A 20,364-nucleotide genomic window follows, 5' to 3' on the forward strand; every position below is an offset into this window, starting at 1 on the left:
GCACTTTGAGATTTGTATTAGGTATTTATGGACTCGATAAGTCCATATTATGAAATTTTAAAACATTTATGACACCATACTGTACTAGTGGATCTGATAATAAAGATGGGTTTAAATAACTTTTTTCTTTTTTTTAATACCACATCGATGGCAAACCAGCATACGACCCACCTGGTGGTAAGCAGTCACCGTAGCCTATGGACGCCTGGAACTTCTGTTGGCATTAACTAATTTTAATAGCTTAAAGTTTACTCTCTACCATCAGGTTCGAATACGCTATCGCAGCATTGCTTAATTGGAATTCCAATCGTAAAAGTTTTGCGCATCGAAATCAAAGCAAGCCTATGCTATGCAGATGGGAGTCGATTCAACCCAAGTACAAAATGTCATATATCACTAGAAGTTTGCAATGAAATTAAAACTTTGAACATATGATACCGACCGAAGCCAAATGTCACATGTAACTTGAAACTATAACGTAAATGAGATGCTTTAATCACACTGTTAACTGCTAATTCATAAACCTTATTGCAAATACGGAAGGTTCATCTATGGTCAGCGAAGATGTGGTCAGTGCGTCAGTAGGCATAAGATCGCATGTTATACAGGAGTGGTGTGAAAATGGGACTCTGCCGCAGTACGTCGGGGTCATGACTGTCATGAGCCGTTGCGTATGCAAATTGTGCCCGGTGACGCTGGGGCACCGTTAGTTGCCATTATAAATTGTAAATCAGGCAAAGATCACGCAGTATGCTGGCCGTATATTTCGTTTTTATGCTATACTAACTTCTACCCGCGATTTCGTCGGACGATGATGGTAATGATGATTCATGAAAACTATCATACGTCCTTTCCAGAGTTTAGGGTTCGGGGGTAGTTTGATATAACTTTTTTAATGAGTCGTAATGAAAGGATTTAGATAAGTAGATTTTAAGTACATTTGAACATTTGCATGCTGTTTCGGCTGAATACTGTGACATTATTTATTTATACCACCTTGTACCTACGTATTCTTGCAAATAAACGTTTCTATTCTATAAAAGATCATTTGACCTGACACAAGGTTGCAGGACCCAGAGTACTGGTAGCATTAAATAAAAAATGTAGATTTTCAATAAAGATTCTTTAGTTAACAGCAATAAGATCGTAATTAAAACCAGGAGTTAAAAGCCATTGACTTTCGTGCAAGAGCTTTTATTTCAGACGGGGTAGAGAAAGGACATAGCGATAATAAAATCTACTGGAAATAGTTCCCTCGGGCAAATGAGCAGAATCGTGAATTTTCTTTAAAATAGACGTACAGTGTATGCAGTAACTTGACAATTAAACTACACTAGAGCGTATCATGAAATTAATGGAAACACGCGGGATTTTTTAGGGTTTCTAATGTTTGAATACCCCTTTTCAACGCTTTTAGTTATATTGAATGTTGATAATGATTCATCTCCTTAGACCTTAAGTAGATTTGCTGCCGCCAGGGCTCTATCCTGTGCTAAAAAGGCCGAAATCCGCGCAAAAGTCACATTTGTCGCAGAACCAACCACACCAATGCAATGCTGGTTAGGGATCCGGTAATGCGGCCGGATCCGGACTTTTTAGGAGCTTTTGGATAAAACGCCTAAATACAGCACACACTGTGCGTTTTAGATGATGTAAAGGCGACTGATGGAAGGTATGAGTTAAACAGTTTTTAAGCGTGTCACCGTATCAGATTTTCCCTCTATAGCTTCTTTTTGCGTGGCCAAAAAATGACAAAGTTCAGCTACTTATTATTAATGACCACGCGGATTGAAACATTTTGCTACGCCATTGTGATAGATAAGGTCAAAGTGGGGAAGACCGGCATATAAATTTTGTTGTATTTGTATGCGTAAGTCGCTTAGACACAGAAAGAAAGAGCTTCACTCCTGCCTTCATTCTCGATAGATCCAACCAGTAGATCCAAGATGGATCTAGTGAGAATTTTTTTGTTCGTTAGATCCAACTTCCGGCCGATGGATCTAACGAGAACTTTTTTTAGTAATAGATCCAGTTTAAATGACAAATGGATCTAGTGGGACTTCTTTGCTTTACTGACCTTCTGTAAGTGGATAATGTATACAAACGCAAGAGTTAAGAGCGACGAAAGAGCTTGTAGTGGTCTTCTCTTATCTATAGACGGTCTTCGCCACATTTACTGTATTATTATAGCACGTTTGTACACAGTTCGCTTACTACTAAGTCTATGTTTAAACCATAAAAACAAACGAATATTCCTAGAGATTTACAACGTGTTAAACGCTATATGTTTATAACACAACTCACCTGAGCTTTCTTGAAGATGATGGACAGAGTACGCCCGCCAAAATTCGCCGCCGTAGCAGCAGACACGAACATTTTAAAAAATTCAGTCCGACACAAACAGTCTACGCTATTTTCAGAGCATTCCGATCAATAGCACAAATTCAATAACATTAAAACTTTCGCGTCTAGTGCATAAACTATCACTTTCCTCATTTGGGCAAAAACGCACCAACTTTCTCTACAAAATAAACATTCGGAAGAGTGAGTCATTTATGAATAACTTGATTGTAAGGTTTCGGAACATGTGTGTTGGAAAATTTGGAAACGTATGCATCTGGTAGCAGTGGTATTGGACTTTTATTAATGATGGCTGATAATAATGACGAGTATTTGTACACTTTTGTTAACAGAGGTGATATCTGCGAAGATTTGTTATGCAATAAATCAAATCTAAATCTAATTCTATCTCAATCTAAAAAAAACATAGTATGTTCTCAATCGTATCATTTTTTTCATTTGAAGTTTACAGTTTTTTTCGGTACACCCCTTAAAAACATATCTTTTATCTCTTTTTGTCAAGCTACTTCAATAAAAACCTTTATAACGACAAACCGGATAAACGATGAAACGACCATAATCCATCGGTCCCTGTCGAAATGGTTTGAATATACACGCTTTTGACGCGTAGGTCGATCCGCTGCTTTTGATGCTGACCGTCATGAATATCTAGCTCGAGATTGTATGTTATGTACAATACCAAACTTTAAATTGGCGGGATCTACATAATACTAACTTTTGTATTATAACTGTGGCAAACTGCAGATTTGTAGAATACTCCTTGTTATTACAAACTTCTCTTATCCAAATAAAACTATAATAATGTATAAGAATAAACAATTAAGTGAAACATTGTACCTCGTAGGCATTATAATGTTTTATTACAATTGCTCAAGGCAGATATAGAAAGCTAGATGCAATTCAATGGCAACCTACCAATTAAATAAAGCAGGGATTCTATGCAATTTACACAGCGGTCTGGTTTTGCTATTTATACTAGAAGATATTGCTAAATCTAATTGTAATTTCCACTGACTTTGTTTTGCGTTTCTAGATCTATTATTATAGATTTCAACTTTTTCACACGACTGTTCCTCTTTCTTTAGCACGTACTAACAGAAAGTGCTAGACGGGTTTAGATTCTAGTCTCATCTCAAATAGACCGGCTAACAAGCCAGACGACATTTTGCCAGGCTATTGTGTATCAAGAACTGTTGTAAAAGATTCTCGGCAATCTTAAAGCAAATGGGACAATCAAGTTCTAATGGACACTATGACATGTGTCTTTGAGCGATTTGCACCGTGTAGTGATTGTGCCGTGCCTGAAGGGGCCCACTGATTCAGTTCTGTCAGTTATTCGCGAATTCGCGATTCTCAGCTTTTGCCTTTATACTTTGTCTTTGAATGTCAACGATGCTACTAGACGAAAAAATAATTCGTACTTATAAGTCGATACGTTTTTGGTAATATTTACGCTAAAGATATCTGGGCATATCACGGCAGTTAAGTATTACAAGCACAAATATCAACGCAACAGCAATATACGTAACGTTGCTAAACAAATAAACAATGCAACATAATAATGCTTGGAACTTTAGATACGTCGTCGTATTTCCTAAGGGAACTAGCGAACTTGATCCCATCTAGAAGCCTTTGCTAGTTAACCTACTTCCTTAGCGGAATCAGTACGAAAACAACTTAAGGTCAATGCGGCGAAGACCGTCTATAAGGGAGTATCGTCTAAAACCTCTTTCGTCGCTTTTACCTCTTGGATTTGTACAAAGAAGGTCGGTAGAGCAGAAGGACAGCTTTCTTCTTTCTGACTGTGTCCGAGCAATGCACATATAAAATTAGTAAAATCATGCCCTATGAAGGTCTTCACTGCAATAAATGTTATATGTCGGTCTTCTAAAAAAAACATTTTTATGCGTTTTTCTCAAAAACCACAAGCATTAGAGGGTTCAAACTTATGCCGCCTAAATATTATGCAAAAAAAGTATCTGCGAAAGTACTATTCGTTTAGAAGACAGTTATGCTCATAAACATTATGGCAATATAAGATTCGATATTATAAAAATCTGCGAATTGATTTATGGCAAAGCATACTCTGCGTAAGGTGTTTCTGCCAAACGTTAATTCTGCCAAGTATCATTATGCGAAACATATATATGTCAAAAAAGTTTCTACAAGACAACAGTGAACCGTAATGACGACATAAATTCATAGAAAATGACACACGTCAAAGACAAATCTTGCACACCTCGATCTCTTTTTGTGTACGGACGAGTCACAACATCCACCGCCATAGGCACAGTTGTACCTATGCTTTGGCAGAGGGGAAATAGTATGAATGCCGTTTCCCTTCAAATGGTTATGGTCAAATAGTGTAGTGTGTGATGTATGTTTGTTAATGTATGTACAGAGCAATTTAAATTTAAAATTTGTTGAATGTTGCCTTATCCTACTTGAAACTAATTACAATCTATGGGGACGTGGAGAGGTTGTTCGCCTGCTGAGCAGCTGACTCCTGTTTTTTTTTGATACACAGCTTATATTTCACCTAGTCTAGTATTACTTATAAGGGGATGATATAATTCTTTCTTTTTACCTCTTGGTAATACATGACGTAGTTTGAATTTTAATGTCGAAACTACCCGGAGTTTTATTCTTTTGTTTACGATGTTGGCCCACGAGTTTTGACGAATAAGTATACAGTAAAGAGACGAAACAGCTCAGCATTTAACTCGGAATTTATAGCGCCAACTGTCATCAGAAGTCAGAACGTAACCAACCGATAACGCAAGAATAACTTTAGGTGAAACTTAAGTCGTTATGGTGCATAAAATATTTATAGACTTCGAAGCCATCACATCATCAGTATAGTTGGTGTCATCCACGATGACGCGTAGATTTGTCAAATCTAACCTTTAATAACATGACATTATGACTCAAGGCACGCGTCTTCGTGAATGACACGATCTATAAAAACGAAATGTTCAAAAGATTTGAATTTCCGATGGTGTAACTTTTAAACAAACAAATTCATTTTAGTAGGTATAATGATGATTGGTGGTAATTGTAGTATTAATCTAAATCAATCCAGTTTTAATCAATGGGACCCAATTAATAGTAGATTTTTATCCGAGGGATGAAAGACTCTCATTTCTGCCGAGGTAATTTAGCGCTCAAACGCAGTGAGAGCGCCAATAGACCGAGGCTGAAATTGTGCCGTTCACCCGAGTTAAACACTCTACTTTTCATTTCGAATATGAGGAAAGTAAATTAACAGTGTTTTTTAAACATGAAGTATAATTTTTATAGCATTTCCTGAGGGTACATTCAATGAACCATTTGGGTATAAGTATCGTTATTTATGGAATGGGGAGTTAAATATCAGACAGGAAATTGTACACAAAATCCATTTAAATAAAACCAACCAGCTTATCGTAAAAAAATAAAAAATGCTACTTAGAAAGTAAAATGCTCTAGTGCAGAAATGTATCACTTTCTGCACACTCCCTATATATAACCCTCTTTCAGCATGAGAAATAAAAAAATATCTTACCCCCAAACAGGCGAAGTCGTCTAATAATATTAGGAATGCCGTCGAAAATTACATGAAATAACCGCGAAAATTAGGGCCGCAATACTTAAGCCTCAAGCAAACTCATATTGTTGCGTTCTTGTGCTAAATTTGGAAGGCCAATTGTAAAGTTTGCACATATTTAAGCTGTCAGCGTTAGAGCAAGCCCCAATATTTATAACGGACATGACATCATTCAACGATGCTCTTCCAAATTTAAATTGTGATGTAAACTTTTCGCACAGCTGAGATTACAAATTCATGGTTCCAGTCAGACATTTAAAGGGATAATTTGGTTTACTTCACCGAAAGATGCCAATCCCGCATCGATGTTCGAGTAGTTTCTATAGGTTAGTTTAGGTTTAGTTTAATTTAAACTTAACTAGTTTATTGCTAAATTATTTCTTAGTTCTTAGTGGTATTTTTTAATGATTGTATTTTTAGTGTTTTTTAGAAATAAATTCACTGATAAAAGTGATAAAACAAATTGTATTGACTTAAAAACATTACTTACGCTCAAGAACAAACTGCTAAAGTCACCAGCATGTATCTCATGAACCGTGATAGCTAGTTCTAGACAGTTTAAATTTTCAATGATGATGTATTTCTGTTGCCGCTATAACAACAAATACTAAAAAGTACGGAACCCTCGGTGGGCGAGTTCGACTCGCACTTGTCCGGTTTTTTAATACTACGTCGGTGGCAAACAAGTATACAGCCCACCTGATGGTAAGCAGTCTCCGCAGCCTATGTACGCCTGCAACTCCAGAGGAGTCACATATGCGTTGCCGACCCTAACACTCCGCACCCTCGTTGAGCTCTGGAAACATTACTCACCGGCAGGAGCACAACACTATGAGTATGGTCTAGTGTTATTTGGCTGCGGTTTTCTGTAAGGTGGAGGTACGTCCCCATTTGGGCTCTTGCTCTAGATCTGGAATGACATCCGCTGTGCTGTGCCCTACCATACAAAGCGAGATGACATTCACAATGCCCATACCTCTCTTTTGGACGTAGTTTAAAGACGTACCCGGGTCCAAAACCTATAGCTATTTTAGCTTAGGTGAAAAAGAAAAAAAGACTAAGCAATTCTTGGTTACCTATTTGATACACGAGCCACCGCAGCGTATGAGCGCATAAATTCATCAAAGTCAACATAAATCCAACGGGATTTATTCCCGTCCCAAATCGTCGCACACGTGGCTCTCCCAAAATTTCTAGACTACCTGCTTGTGTATTCCTATGAGCGAGCGCGTTGACCTAAGTCTTGTATCGTAAGATTCGTAAGTGACTAGTGACCTAGATCCTTACCACGAGTTTGACACTGACATATTGGCTAGCGACTGCGTACACTAACTCACAAAGCATCTCTTTCATATTGTCATTGGTGCAAACGAGAGGAACTACGTTTCAGTTGAATGGTAAGGGTACTAAGTTTTGGACCAGACTACCGCAAACACGAAAATCTAAATTTCGTTGTCTACCTCCTTGCATATGAAGATAGAGAGACAAATAACGAAATTTTCGTGTTTTGCGTTAGGCCCTCAGGAGCTAGCCGGGCGGATTCGTCGGAACCGAAAGGAAAGGAATTTCTTGGTGTTTATGCTATCGAGATATGTAGTAAGTCACTCGAAATGTATAAATGTCAGCGGTCATTGGAACGTGACACTGCGCGTACGTCGGTACACGCCCACTTTAGGCGGGGGGCAAACAAAGTATTTATAGACTTGTTTATGTTTTGAAAGTGCAGATTGTGGGTGCGTTGCGGGGTAGCTGGCGAACTGACACCTTTATTGAGATGAGAAGGTTGAAATGTTCCACGTGCGATTCTATTTATTTAAAGAAATTTACAAAAAAAGACGGTTTTTTTTTCATACTAAATATTTGCAGACTGTGTTTTCAAATGGTTATTCTCTGTAACCAGCCTACAAGTCTCAATACCGGAACAACAAAATAATAGTTTTATATAATTGAATTAAACAAAACTTTCAATTGTAGCATTTCACGAATACCGATACCTATTCCATTAAATAATACACGGGTTGTAACAACTGAAGTGCCCGGGGTGAAATATAATTGCTACTTCGATTCGAAATAAAATTTCTGCACTCGTTAATTGCATTTGCTCGTCAATATCAGCTTCATTTAATTCAATTGCGTGGGAGTTAACGCCCATGCACTATTTACAGGGTACGACCCTTGAGAATAACATGCTATTTTAAAGATAAATATTGAGCTGCTAAATGGAGAAAATAAATGCAAATAAAGGATCACGTGGGACGATTGAGCCTCCAATAATAAATTAAGGTATTGAATAATAACGTTACCGTGCATACCTAATCATTAATCATATAGCTCATGTACATACATCTTACAAACAGTATAACTTGTTTGCCACCGATGCAGTATAAATTAAAGTGTTTATTCTCAGGACTCTACCCGTGATCATTTTATATTTTTACGAAAAAATGCCTGAATTACTTTTTATGCTGGCGCCATCTGTAAAATACTTCGACTAGTCAACCCCATAGATCGTGTCATATACGATGACGCGCAGATTTGTCAAATCTAACCTTTAATAATATGACAATACGAGTTAAGGCTCGCGTCTTCGTGAATGACAAGATCTACATGTCACGTACCTAATGGTCTGGATGTTGCGAAGCGCGTGTTTTAACTTTTTCATACTTCATTTTTTAAATAGTTTCAGGCATTTACAATCCTGAATGCGAACGAGGTGCAAGTAGACCACGTCATTGAAAGCGAATGCCAACTTTGTGACGTCAGGCGTCAGGTCATGCGTCTATCGGTTCGAGCTAACGAGTTGACAAGTCTTTGATAATAACTTGGTTTGAACGTCTGCGCACCTATTTGGGATCGTCCCGCTTAAGGCACGTTCACATTCAGCTAGTATCGGCGCTAGAGCCAACAATAGGACACTCCCTCTGGTGACCGTCCACAGTGGAGGCATAATTCGAAGCCAGGCGACGCACAGAACTCGACACTAAGATTAGCTACATCAGTCACTTGAAAGCGCACCAGCGACACCCTCAGCTCAACGGTAGAAAGCAGTTGCTGTGGCGGAAAACGGCTAGGAGAATGATGAGTATCGGTAAATCGCTTCACACACCTAATTTCAGTAACTTGCGACAGGGGACGCAGCTATAGCTATCTATAGCTAAATTTTATACGTAGAAGTGAGATGCAGATAGGTCTATGTCTATACATAGACCTATCTGCATCTCACTTCTACGTATTGCTGCAACCCTGACGTCAGTTACTGAAGGTGTGTGAAGCGCTTCAAGACTTGAGGCTTTTACATTTTCTTTAAATCTCCACTATGTTATTTAGAGTTTACCAATTTAGTATTAACTTGAATTAAACTTGTCATAAACTTAAGTCTTTTAAAAGACTCGAGTTCTTTAGTTTTAGAAAGCCGCCCCTTGGGGAGGGGGAGGAAGTGACGCTGATTGAACTGACACAACTAATAGTATACTATAGGTACATACACATGCAGCGGTGTCAGCTTGATCTTGGAACTCGGACGGAAATGCAGCACTGTGTATTACAGTATATACCTAATATACGAGTAGATTGGATGGAATTAGTGCCACTACTATAGTTCCCTCCGTATGTGCCCAGTTAGGGTTATCAGATGTAAAATTCAATATCCTGATATAATTCCAGAGATATCATACAACACGCTCTTTTAACAATACGCTAAGAATAAAAACTAATTATTTCATCTAGCCATTAAACTAGGCCTTATTAAAGATTATTTTTTGTTGTCAATTATAACAAAAAGTTTGACTCGTAATGAAACAACGATTACCTACAACATGCGACGAACTTCAATTCATTTCTATATCTTTTACTTCGAAACTTCTCCTCCTACGGAGTTTTGAATGTGAATTGCATACTACAACTTAAAACCAACTCACACTGGAATTCGGTCCCCAGGCTCAACGCTCCTCAATCCTTCTCCTCCTTAATCTACTATTTCTCCCATCTACAAGTCTTCAATCAATAGGTAAACCTCAGCTGCAATCCTGCCAAATCACCAAAATTTCTGGGTAATCAAGGGGCTATTACGAACAAACTTCGAAGATAATCTTTCTCCTTTTCTGTTGCGCATGCAGTGAGAGATGCATTTAAACGAATTCTTCGATGTTCGCGATAGTTCCTTGTCAAGTCTGGCAACCCTCGCCACATCCCATAACCTACAAAGAGAACAAACGAGAAACGCGTCAGAGTGGAAACTAGCCTACACGTGTTAATTGGAATCCTTATTTGAGAAATCGATCGCGCACACGAGCTTCCCAGAATAGATGGAATTACTATTGGCAGAGCTGCAATATAATAGGATAGTTTTTTAATTTGTTTTTTTGCCAACGTGCGATTGACTCTAGGCTTGCCTTATAAAAAGTGGCAAGGGAGCCTAGGCTAAATCGTAATTGACAGGGAATAAAAATGACGGAAGCGAATTCTATACTTGAGCTCTGTGCAATAAGAATGACGAAGCAATTTCAAGCGGATAAATGATCAGTCAACATAATTAAGTAACAACGTAAGGATTGCATTCACCCTACACTTGGACGTCCAGTGATGGAAAGGGGAAGGTAGACTTTAATCATGCTATTTCTATCAGAGTTGGACGTAATCGATTCCTTTTGGAATTAATTACACGATTACATTCCAGTAATCATGATTCCTCATTAATCGATTATTTGGGTAATCAAAATTAATGTAATACTGTACTTTGATTACGTCTGTCATCCATTCCTTTGGAATCGGTATTGTAATCCACTACTGTAATATTGATTCCTCGGTAATCAAGTACTTAAGTAATCTGAATTACTTTACTTCAATTCCAGGCTTATTACTTAATTGGCAAACCTTATTTTATAATTTTGTTAATGTCACTAAAATTGTTTTTGGTCTACATGTCATTCTAGCATTTCACTTTCACATTAAATTTTGGTGTTGAATCTTAAAAATTGGGTTAATATTTATAACACAATGACATGCATGATTGATGTGGAGGAATTTCGATGTTTTAAAATGGAACTTCAGGCAAAATTAGAAATAACCAAAATTCGTCAAGGAAATGCCAATTACGGTAAGATATAAAACAAATAATAGTTATTATTTTTAAAACCATAAAAAGGTCATGTTTATTTATGTTAGGTACCTGTTTATTTTACAGAGCCCAATTTATGCTGCTGTCTGCTAAATTTTCGTGAGAGGTGCCTGAAGGTGATGTTCAAACGAAAACACTTTTTAGATTTTGAAGATTGTTGGGAAGAAGTAATGGAGGTATTTCGAAAACACCAAGAAAAGGGCCTTCGTTACAATAAAGACCTAAGAGATGATAATTGCACATGTGTTACACAGCCATCACATTTAAGAAAACAACTATTGAAGATACCTCCACAAGTATTTGAAACATTTTGGTTTGAGGCTGTAAATAAAATTGAAAAATATGCAGACGATTTTAGTAAATAATGTTTTCCCGTCGTATTTTATGGAAATTATTCGTGCCTTGTCAACTATTTCAGGGAGAGTCCTAAAGCAAATTAAAATAGATAGGGTAAATTTTATTAATTTTCATCAATATACGATAGTAAAGTAAGTATAATTCATTACACCTGTACCTGTACTCGAACTTGAAGATTTTCCCGCAGTGAACGTGTTAAATAAACACTTCAGATACCAGATTATAATTCCCAAGGAAGTGTACAGAGTACAGATGTAGTGCATAATGTTTTTGAATCGTCTCTGCCGCTATAATTGTGTTATCAGACCTATTTAGATAACGTTGAAGAGGTCCTACTAAAATATTATAATATGCCTCACTGACAATGTCAATTGAACTTGACAAATGTAACTACACTTCAGCGGGTTTACAATCCAATAGTCCAATTTATAAATCCATCCCATAACTCCACTATGGATTTGGATTCACCAGCTGTCGGCGAAGAAACATCAGCCTCAAGTTCCGAATCTGAAATTTTATTTGATGGTACGTTTTTTTCCAAAATTACGTCTAAAACAACAAATTCGTCCACTGTGGCAGCGTGCGTGAAATGTTTACCATTAAACGTTGAAGTAAAAGGCTATAAAAAATGCTCTTCCAACTTCATTAAACACCTGAAGAGAAAACATGGACCTGACTGTGTTGAAGAATACAAATCATATTGCATACAGAAGAAAAGAAAAAAGCCGCAATCAACATCAGTTCAAAATCGTCAAGTGCTTAAAACTAGCAGCTCTTACTCTCAAGAAGAGTTTGATAGCGACGTAGTAAAATTTTTTTTACATTCGATGATACCACTCAGTTGTGTAGAAGATCCACATTTCATTCGAATCTTAAAGAGACTGCATGTCGACAGTTTGGGATTGACTATTATGAGTCGTACAACTTTGACCCGTCGTATAAATCAACATTATGATGATCAAGTTAAAGTAATTAAAGATTTAATGAGCAGGGTAAATTTTATCTGTGCAACTGCAGATATCTGGTCCAGCCGGAAAAGAAGTTTTTTAGGCCTGACGGCACATTGGATCGATCCTGATACTTTTCTAAGATCATCGAGGGCATTGGCATGTCGGAGATTCCCGGGAGTGCATAATTATGAACGCATAACTAATCTACTAAGAGACATTTTACATGAATTTGACTTAGATTTGCCTAAGATTGTTGCTATTACTACAGATAATGGTAGCAATTTTGTTAAGGCTTTTAAAGAATTCGGAGTTCACCCAGGTAGCATAGAAACAAATGACAATTGTGAGACCGTTTCTAATGTCTCTAATGATGATATCGAAGAAGAGCCCTTGATGATTTCAGATTCAAATAAAGGTTGTATTGACTTTTTAAATGATCATGCACTGCTACCGTATCATATGCGATGCTGTTCCCATACTTTGAATCTGATAGCCACAACAGATTTAAAACATTTACTTACCACTGACACTGCTCTGTCCAACATTCATAAGAGTGTAATAGATAAATGTAATCGTCTTTGGAAAATGGCGAATCGTCCCAAAAGCTCTGAAATCATCCAAAATATATTGGGACATAATCTTAGTCGACCAGGCGAAACTCGTTGGAACAGTATGTATGATGCCCTAAAGCAAATTTTATCGATTAAAGAAAAAAACAGTGTTCTACATGAAGGGCTCGGTTTGGAAAATCCGCTGCGTAATACAGATTTCAATTATATAGAAGAATATCTGTCTTGTTTGAAACCCGTAGCAGCAGTACTGGATATTCTTCAAGGAGAAAATAATACCTATTACGGTTTATTGCTACCAACACTACTGATGCTTAAAAAAAAAGTACATGCCCTACAGCAAAACAATTATCAATATTGTAAACCAATTGCGGTTCAATTATTAAAACAAGTGCAGAGTCGTTTCGACGATTTATTGAAACTTACAGGACCTGCAGCAGAAAAAGCAATTATCGCCGCTCACAGCTATCCCAGGTTCAAGAACTCATGGTACCAATGCGTGGATTCCGAACATCACGCTAGGTTAAAAAATATGTTTTTGACGGCTGTATCGGAGGAATCTCAACATCATTCAAATATCGAGCCTGAGATATTTCAACATACACATGACTTTGATGACGCGTTTTACGATTTCAGTAATTCAAATAGTGACAGCAACACTAGCGGCGGCAGCGGCGGACACTCAATCAGAGCAGAATATTGTATATTAGGATATCTATCAGATACATCACGGTCATTAGATATCCTGAACAAATATCCTGAGATAAAAAAAGTTTTTCTGAAGTATAATACACCTCTGACCTCTTCAGCTCCCGTAGAACGACTGTTCTCTTATGCGACTATGACAAATACTCCAAAAAGCAACCGATTAACAGACGAGAACTTTGAGCGACGAGTTATATTAAAAGCCAACTTGAATAATGAAAAACATTCTTAAATCTAAGAAATAATTCACTTAGCTTTGTACCTGACCGATAATTCATATTGTCAATTGTGTCTGGACCCACCTCACTCTTTTGTAATGAAAGATATTGTACAGTCGAGTTCATAAATATATGAGTATTGCCAGGGCTTCACAAATAAATGTACATGGGAAAGTTCATCATTCATAATTATACTTTAGGAAAACCTTTTTTTTATGGAAAATGCTCATATATTTATGAACTCGACTGCAAGTACAGTCAAGGCGTTACCGTTGCCGTTACCCACTAAAGGGTTAAACGATAAATTTTAAAGCCGTACTTAATTTTAATTACGCATATTTAATTTAAAGCTTAAGTAATAGCGACAAGTTTATTTTAATTTTATTTAGTTGAGTACAATAAATAAAACTAATATTTATGATTGAAGAAACTATTTTTATTTCATACATGTTGTGTGATGGATGTGGAATCAGGAATATCTTGAGTTTCTTTGAGCAATCCTTTTTTTCTCGCCGAGATTTGTATAGTGTTTTCTCAAAAATTCGCATACTTAAGTAGAGTCCGAATTTAGGGTCCATTTTGAAATCTAAGATGGCGGCACGTTTTTAGGGTCACGCAAGTCAACCAGGAACCCTTAGGTCGGCCTTACACATTGTGAATCATAATTCATATTATGAGTTCAGAATGCACGGACGGAATTGCATAAAATATACCTATATTACCTATCCATTTTGTATACGAATTAGTCGAAAACGAGTATAATAAAGAATATTGCAAAAAAATTTGCTGCCATCTTGGATCTTAAAATTGACCCTAAATTCGGATGCCACGTATGCGAATCAGTCAACACGATATTTAATTGTATGTTTGAGAAAACTTCGTTTAAAAGACACTTAACATATAGAAGTAATCTGGAAGTAATCAAGTCAACAATTCCAGTAATTTGCAATCGACAATGATTCCCAATTATTAGTAATGGTAATATTTGTATAGATGATTACTGATTCCATAATATGTAATGGTAATTTACCGTTTCACTTGATTACATTACAAGTAATCTGACACCTAGTAGTAGATTACAAAGTAAAATCAAGTAATCGTGGAATCAGGAATCGATTACGATTTGCCCATCTCTGATTTCTATGCACACTCAAAATCACTGGGATTTTTTCTTTTTCATGTAGGTACTTTATTTTTTTCTGTGTTACGCCTTGAACCATCGCTAGAAAAATTAACTTCTAGTAATACCAATCACCAGGCCACAACGCCACAACTCCGTATGTTTCCGTAACAAGATACTATATCATTATAAATCATAACAGTGTATCTTCGCGGCAGTTACGTTCTTTCTCATTGACGCGGTTTTTTCAGCTAGGTATAATTAAAAATATGCATTTTGATATTTTAATTCCGATTGGCCTTTGTTTATTGTCCCATCCACGTCATAAAATCCCTCGACACGACAACACGAGAGTACACTTATCATTCTATTGGTTGACAGCACGACACCCCACTAATTGATATTAGATTAATACATTGTAGCTATTATTGACAGTTAATATCTAGCAAAGTAAATGCGCAGGCCACCGCTATAAATAGTTTCCCTGACAAGTTAAGTGCCTGAAAGTTCGGTAAGATCCTGTCTGACCCCTATAACTCTGAAGCCTCTCAGGACTACACGTATTTGGGTTAATAAATTTTGAGGGCACTAGTTGTTATGGTGACATCCTCTGGTCTCTTAATGTACCTATAATATGGGATAATGAAGTAACGAAACAATATTTTATGCTTATAGGTAAGCAAGCACTAGTCAGGGCAGAAACAGATGGCATGCAGGAGGACCAAAATGTTAATGGATTGGTGGCTACTTTCGGAAGAAAGAATCGCGTGGCTTGTGTGTTAGCTCGTTAAGTGGACGACGTTCGGAAGATCGAGGGGCATTGTTGGACCAGGACCTGGATAAGTGCCATACACGAAGGGAAGCCTAAGCTTGGCAGTGGGCGACAAGAGGCTAATGATGATGATGAGTGCTCCTATGTTTTTGTACATGATGATGACATTGATGACTGTATAGTATACAGTTGGCCTCATTTAATACACGTAGTAATAGTAAATTTCATTCACTTGCGTGAAGTACTTTCAATACACGAGAACGCCCACTCCTTGTTACCCGTAGTCCGTACGAGTAATCTGTAGTGTGCCTATCGCGTAGGGGTTGGATCGGATTCTCAGATTAAAACTGAAACTGATAAAAGTATGGGCAAATATAGTATAGGTTATAGTTCGCTTCACGCAATGACTCCCAGGAATTCTGAGTTTTATTCATTCAATTCCCGTATTTAGTAGTTTTTGCAGAAACTGCGACAAGCCGGAGCCCTTATCAAACAAATGGAGTTGCAAGAAGAGCCCTTTTTTCAGCCAGAATCGTTTTAGTCAAAGCTGCTTCTATGTAAACGGAGACTATCCTATGAACAGTCAAGCATTACCAGTACAAAGCGTTTATGATTACGATGATCCAGTCTATTGACATCTAAATGTACGCTCCCAGTGGTGACCGACCAACGGGGCGTGCAGTGTGGCGCTGAGCTTCCAAGGGATTTGAACAGCGTGCACTGAGGCCGTATCGAATACGCTTGTATTTGTATAATATGGAAGCGCCGCCATCAACTCAGTTTGCATGCTTAACTGACATTATACTGTCTTATAACTGTCACTACTAATATCTGTCATGTGTGCGACCACGTGTTGACGTTAACAATGCACACAGAGTATGCAAATCGTTAGCAGGTCACTGTCTCGAGTTACATCCGAGTGCTCTCGTGTTACGCGTGCCATACAATATGCTTATTTACAAACGAGTGTTTGTTATGGAAGTAAAAAATAAGTAGGAGATCAGGCAGAACTGGAGCGTTATTTGGAATCAAATACTGTACTATGCCAACACGGGCTTGCCCAGAACCCGTACCACCCTCTCTTTCCTCCCCGACCTGATCCACAGGTATGATAACTTGATAAGTCAGTACGTGTGGTGTTGATGTCGGTTTGGACGCAGGTGCCTGGCTTGCGCCTAAACGGTGGCACCAGATCCGGGTTTATAATTAGTTTTCCTAAAGTCATCTGTCCCAGGCGCAGCAGCATCCGCGGAGAGGGCACTTCGCCCACCTGCCGTGCATGTGGGAAATACAGTAGGAGGATCCATCGAAGATCCACTGATCAGTTACCGCCTGCTTCAACCCCCGCCCACCTGGGGAAGCATACACCTGCCGCGTGTGTGGACGTGGGATCCTCTCTCGCATAGGGCTATACAGCCACGAACGCAAGTGTCGTTACCAGAATGCTGCTTAAAACATCTAACACAGATGAAAAGGCCTCTTACTGTACTACTCAATACGATCATACGTAAGGTCAATGTAAAGAAGTGCGGCATATAACATTTTTGGTTGGGAAGACCGTCACAGGGCAAGAGCTCTCGTATAATACATCGCTCCGATACAATCAGAAAGGAAGACCTTTGCTCATGCTCTACCGTACCGACCATTTGTAAGTAGAATATATGTATACATAGGTATAATAATATGTATAAGTATACAAACGCAAGAGTTAAAAGGGCCAAACAGCATGTAAACGTTCTTACTGAAAGACGGTTTTCTCCACCTTACCTAAATTGAGAGAACGTAAAACTTTTAATTTAAATTCATCTTGAGTGGCATCATCATCATCATTACTTTCAGCCACTAATCGCCCTTTGCTGAGCATTTAGCATAGGCGTGTCTTCGAGTATCCACTGATCCCGGTCCCAAGTTAATCTCATCCAAAAGAGACGCGCAATCTTTCGTATGCCATCCATTTCGCGAACGAACCTCAAATTTGATTAGCCTCGCGCATATGCTCGCTCTGTGTGGACCCGGCTATTTAAGTGCAGTAATATTTAAATTATTTTTTTATTAACCAAACTTTAATAAAGAGGACTACAGGAAATCTACTTTACAAACACGTTTTCGGCCATCATATAAGCTAGTGCTGATAGTGTCTTTAAAATCGACATTTTAGCAGTACTATTGTTGCTAAAATGTATGGCATTCTTCATAAATAATAACAAGTCTAGCCTGCTGTTACCGAACGCACGAGTGCAGAAAATGCAGTTGATAGTGAAAGTTAATCAGGGGTATCACGATAACACTAACAGTGCAGCTATTTTTAATACAAATATAGATCGTGTCATTCACGACGACACGTGCACTGACACGTATTGTCAGGGCTCCGCTACACGATGGCTAAGCGTAGGCCAGTCTAAGGGACGCAGCTATACGGTGGAATGAGATAGCAATATCACTTGCTCCCTCTAACGCATAAATGCGTCCCTTGGACTGGCCTACGCTGGGCCATTGTGTAGAGGAGCCATCATGTTATCAAAGTTTAGATATGACAAATCTGCGCGTCATCGTGGATGACATGAACTATAACGATATATTTTTATTTGTCAAATGACAGGGCATCTGTTCATATGTTTATACGTACTACACTTTAAAAAAACAAAGTCCCCCGTCGCATCTGTTTGTTTGTATGTATGTATGTACGCGATAAACTCAAAAACTAGTACTGAAACGGATTTTCATGCGGTTTTCATCTACCAATATATATATATATATTTATTTATTTTATTGCACAATACAAAAAAGTACAAATGGCGGACTTAATGCCTTAAGGCATTCTCTACCAGTCAACCATTGGGGCAAACAGACACTTACAATTGGTGCGGAAAAGAAAATCAGTACAGAGAGATAAAAGTCACTATCTAAACATTACTATTATAAATAAACATGCATAAATAAAATATAGTGATTCTTGAGGAAGGTTTAGGTGTTATTGTTAAGGTTTTGTGTAACTCGTGCGAAGCCGGGGCGGGTCGCCAGACTCGCCAGTTAATAAATAAATTGATAGGAGTAGATTTACGCAATGGGGCGCAAGGGGACTACCAAAACGCTAAGACACAAGTATGAATATTAAGAGAGTTTTATAAAATTTAAAGCTTTTGTAATTACATATTATGGAAGAATTGATCCTAGAGTATTTTATTTACGCATAAAATTTTTGTTTGCCACCGACGTAGTATTAAAAAAAAACAAAAATCCTTCTCATTTAAAAAAATCATCATTGAGGAAAATAATAATTAATTGCAGTAATTTAGTTATAGTCCATCAAGCCATTTCCGTCAGTAGAAAAGGGCGGCAAATTTAAAAAATGTTGCAGCGAAAGGTTATCTTCCCATAGAAAATTTGAATTTCGCGCCTTTTTCTATGTGTAAGGATAAACATATTTGGCATACATTGCAAAGGGGCTTGTCTATACAATATACCATAAACAAATATATAACATAGTGTTTCGGTAAATGTAAAATAATAAGAGAACAAAGTTAAAATAATGTGTCATTTACATACCTACGAGTACCTACTTCATTCAATTTTGGTTCATAACTAAACTTATTAAATCAAGTAAGCAAGCATAAATTCCCTAATTTTAAAATAAATTCAGACAACCGGACCCCTGTCCTTAGTTTTAGAAGGCAATGGATCAAGATGAGGTTTGACATAATTCAATTCACTTCAGTTATAACTTCAAAATAGCTCAATGCAGTCTTAAAAAATACCTAAGTTTTGGTTCATCTTATCCCACCTAAACATATTTTATCTTAGAATTAAGAAGATAACGGGACCCCAAGAGCCTTTAGATTGCAATCGGGATACCACTGAGATGTGAACTACCATGATCATTTCGTTTCAAAATGTCATAGTTTATCCATTACATATACGTCCAATAGAGCTTAATGCAGTCGTGTAACACTAAACAATACAGCTACACTTTACACACATACACAGTTTAAATTTAAAAATTCAAATTTAGAACTGGAAATTTTTCGAATACCGCAAACGCGTGCGTTTTCGCAAAACTGCGTAACGTACACTACGGAGAAATCATTGATGGTGCCAAATCTCTGTGTTTACATACTCTAAACAATAATACTTGGGTAAACTGTGAAGTGTTTAAACTAATATATAAGCTACGTTGTTGGCAGTAGGTTTAAAATTGTGTGACATGGAGTGCAATGTCAGATAAGTATATCATTTGGTATAAAGTGCTTGAATGCATATGATTAAACTGAACAATAATATCACTATCACTTCAACAGGTACATTTGTAACAATGGACCTTGAATGAAAACATGTACTAAAACATGCATCATTTAATTTGGCATGCTTTTTAAATATTTTTTTGCAGAATGGTTTTGTATCCTTTTCAACCAACACATTATTACACAATAAATAGACTGAATAGTCATTAGACAACACATAATTGTTAGTAGATGATTTCCATAGAATCCATCAGCATATCAGCCCAATAATGTTAAATTTCCATTTAGCTTTTACATGACAATGATTGATACAGTAATAGTATAAGATTTGTGACATAACATTAGGTAATGTCCTACATAAAATCAGGACAT

The 20,364-nt window shown here is 37.5% G+C and overlaps 2 protein-coding genes across 3 annotated transcripts in view; one reads left to right on the forward strand and one right to left on the reverse strand.

Annotated features, from left to right (window-relative positions):
* The window catches only part of LOC133528234 (serine/threonine-protein phosphatase 2A 56 kDa regulatory subunit gamma isoform-like), an 86,554-nt gene that overhangs the window by 63,263 nt on the left and 2,927 nt on the right, over positions 1 to 20,364 (reverse strand). The window lies entirely within an intron of this gene.
* LOC133528187 (uncharacterized) lies at positions 10,568 to 14,292 on the forward strand. Its single transcript, XM_061865452.1, has 2 exons — positions 10,568 to 11,042; positions 11,130 to 14,292. The coding sequence occupies exon 2, from the start codon at positions 11,873 to 11,875 to the stop codon at positions 13,874 to 13,876; it is 2,004 nt and encodes a 667-aa protein (XP_061721436.1). The 5' UTR covers positions 10,568 to 11,042; positions 11,130 to 11,872; the 3' UTR covers positions 13,877 to 14,292.

This window comes from Cydia pomonella, chromosome 19 (genome assembly GCF_033807575.1).
Source record: "Cydia pomonella isolate Wapato2018A chromosome 19, ilCydPomo1, whole genome shotgun sequence".
In the NCBI taxonomy this organism is placed as follows: Eukaryota; Metazoa; Arthropoda; class Insecta; order Lepidoptera; family Tortricidae; genus Cydia; species Cydia pomonella.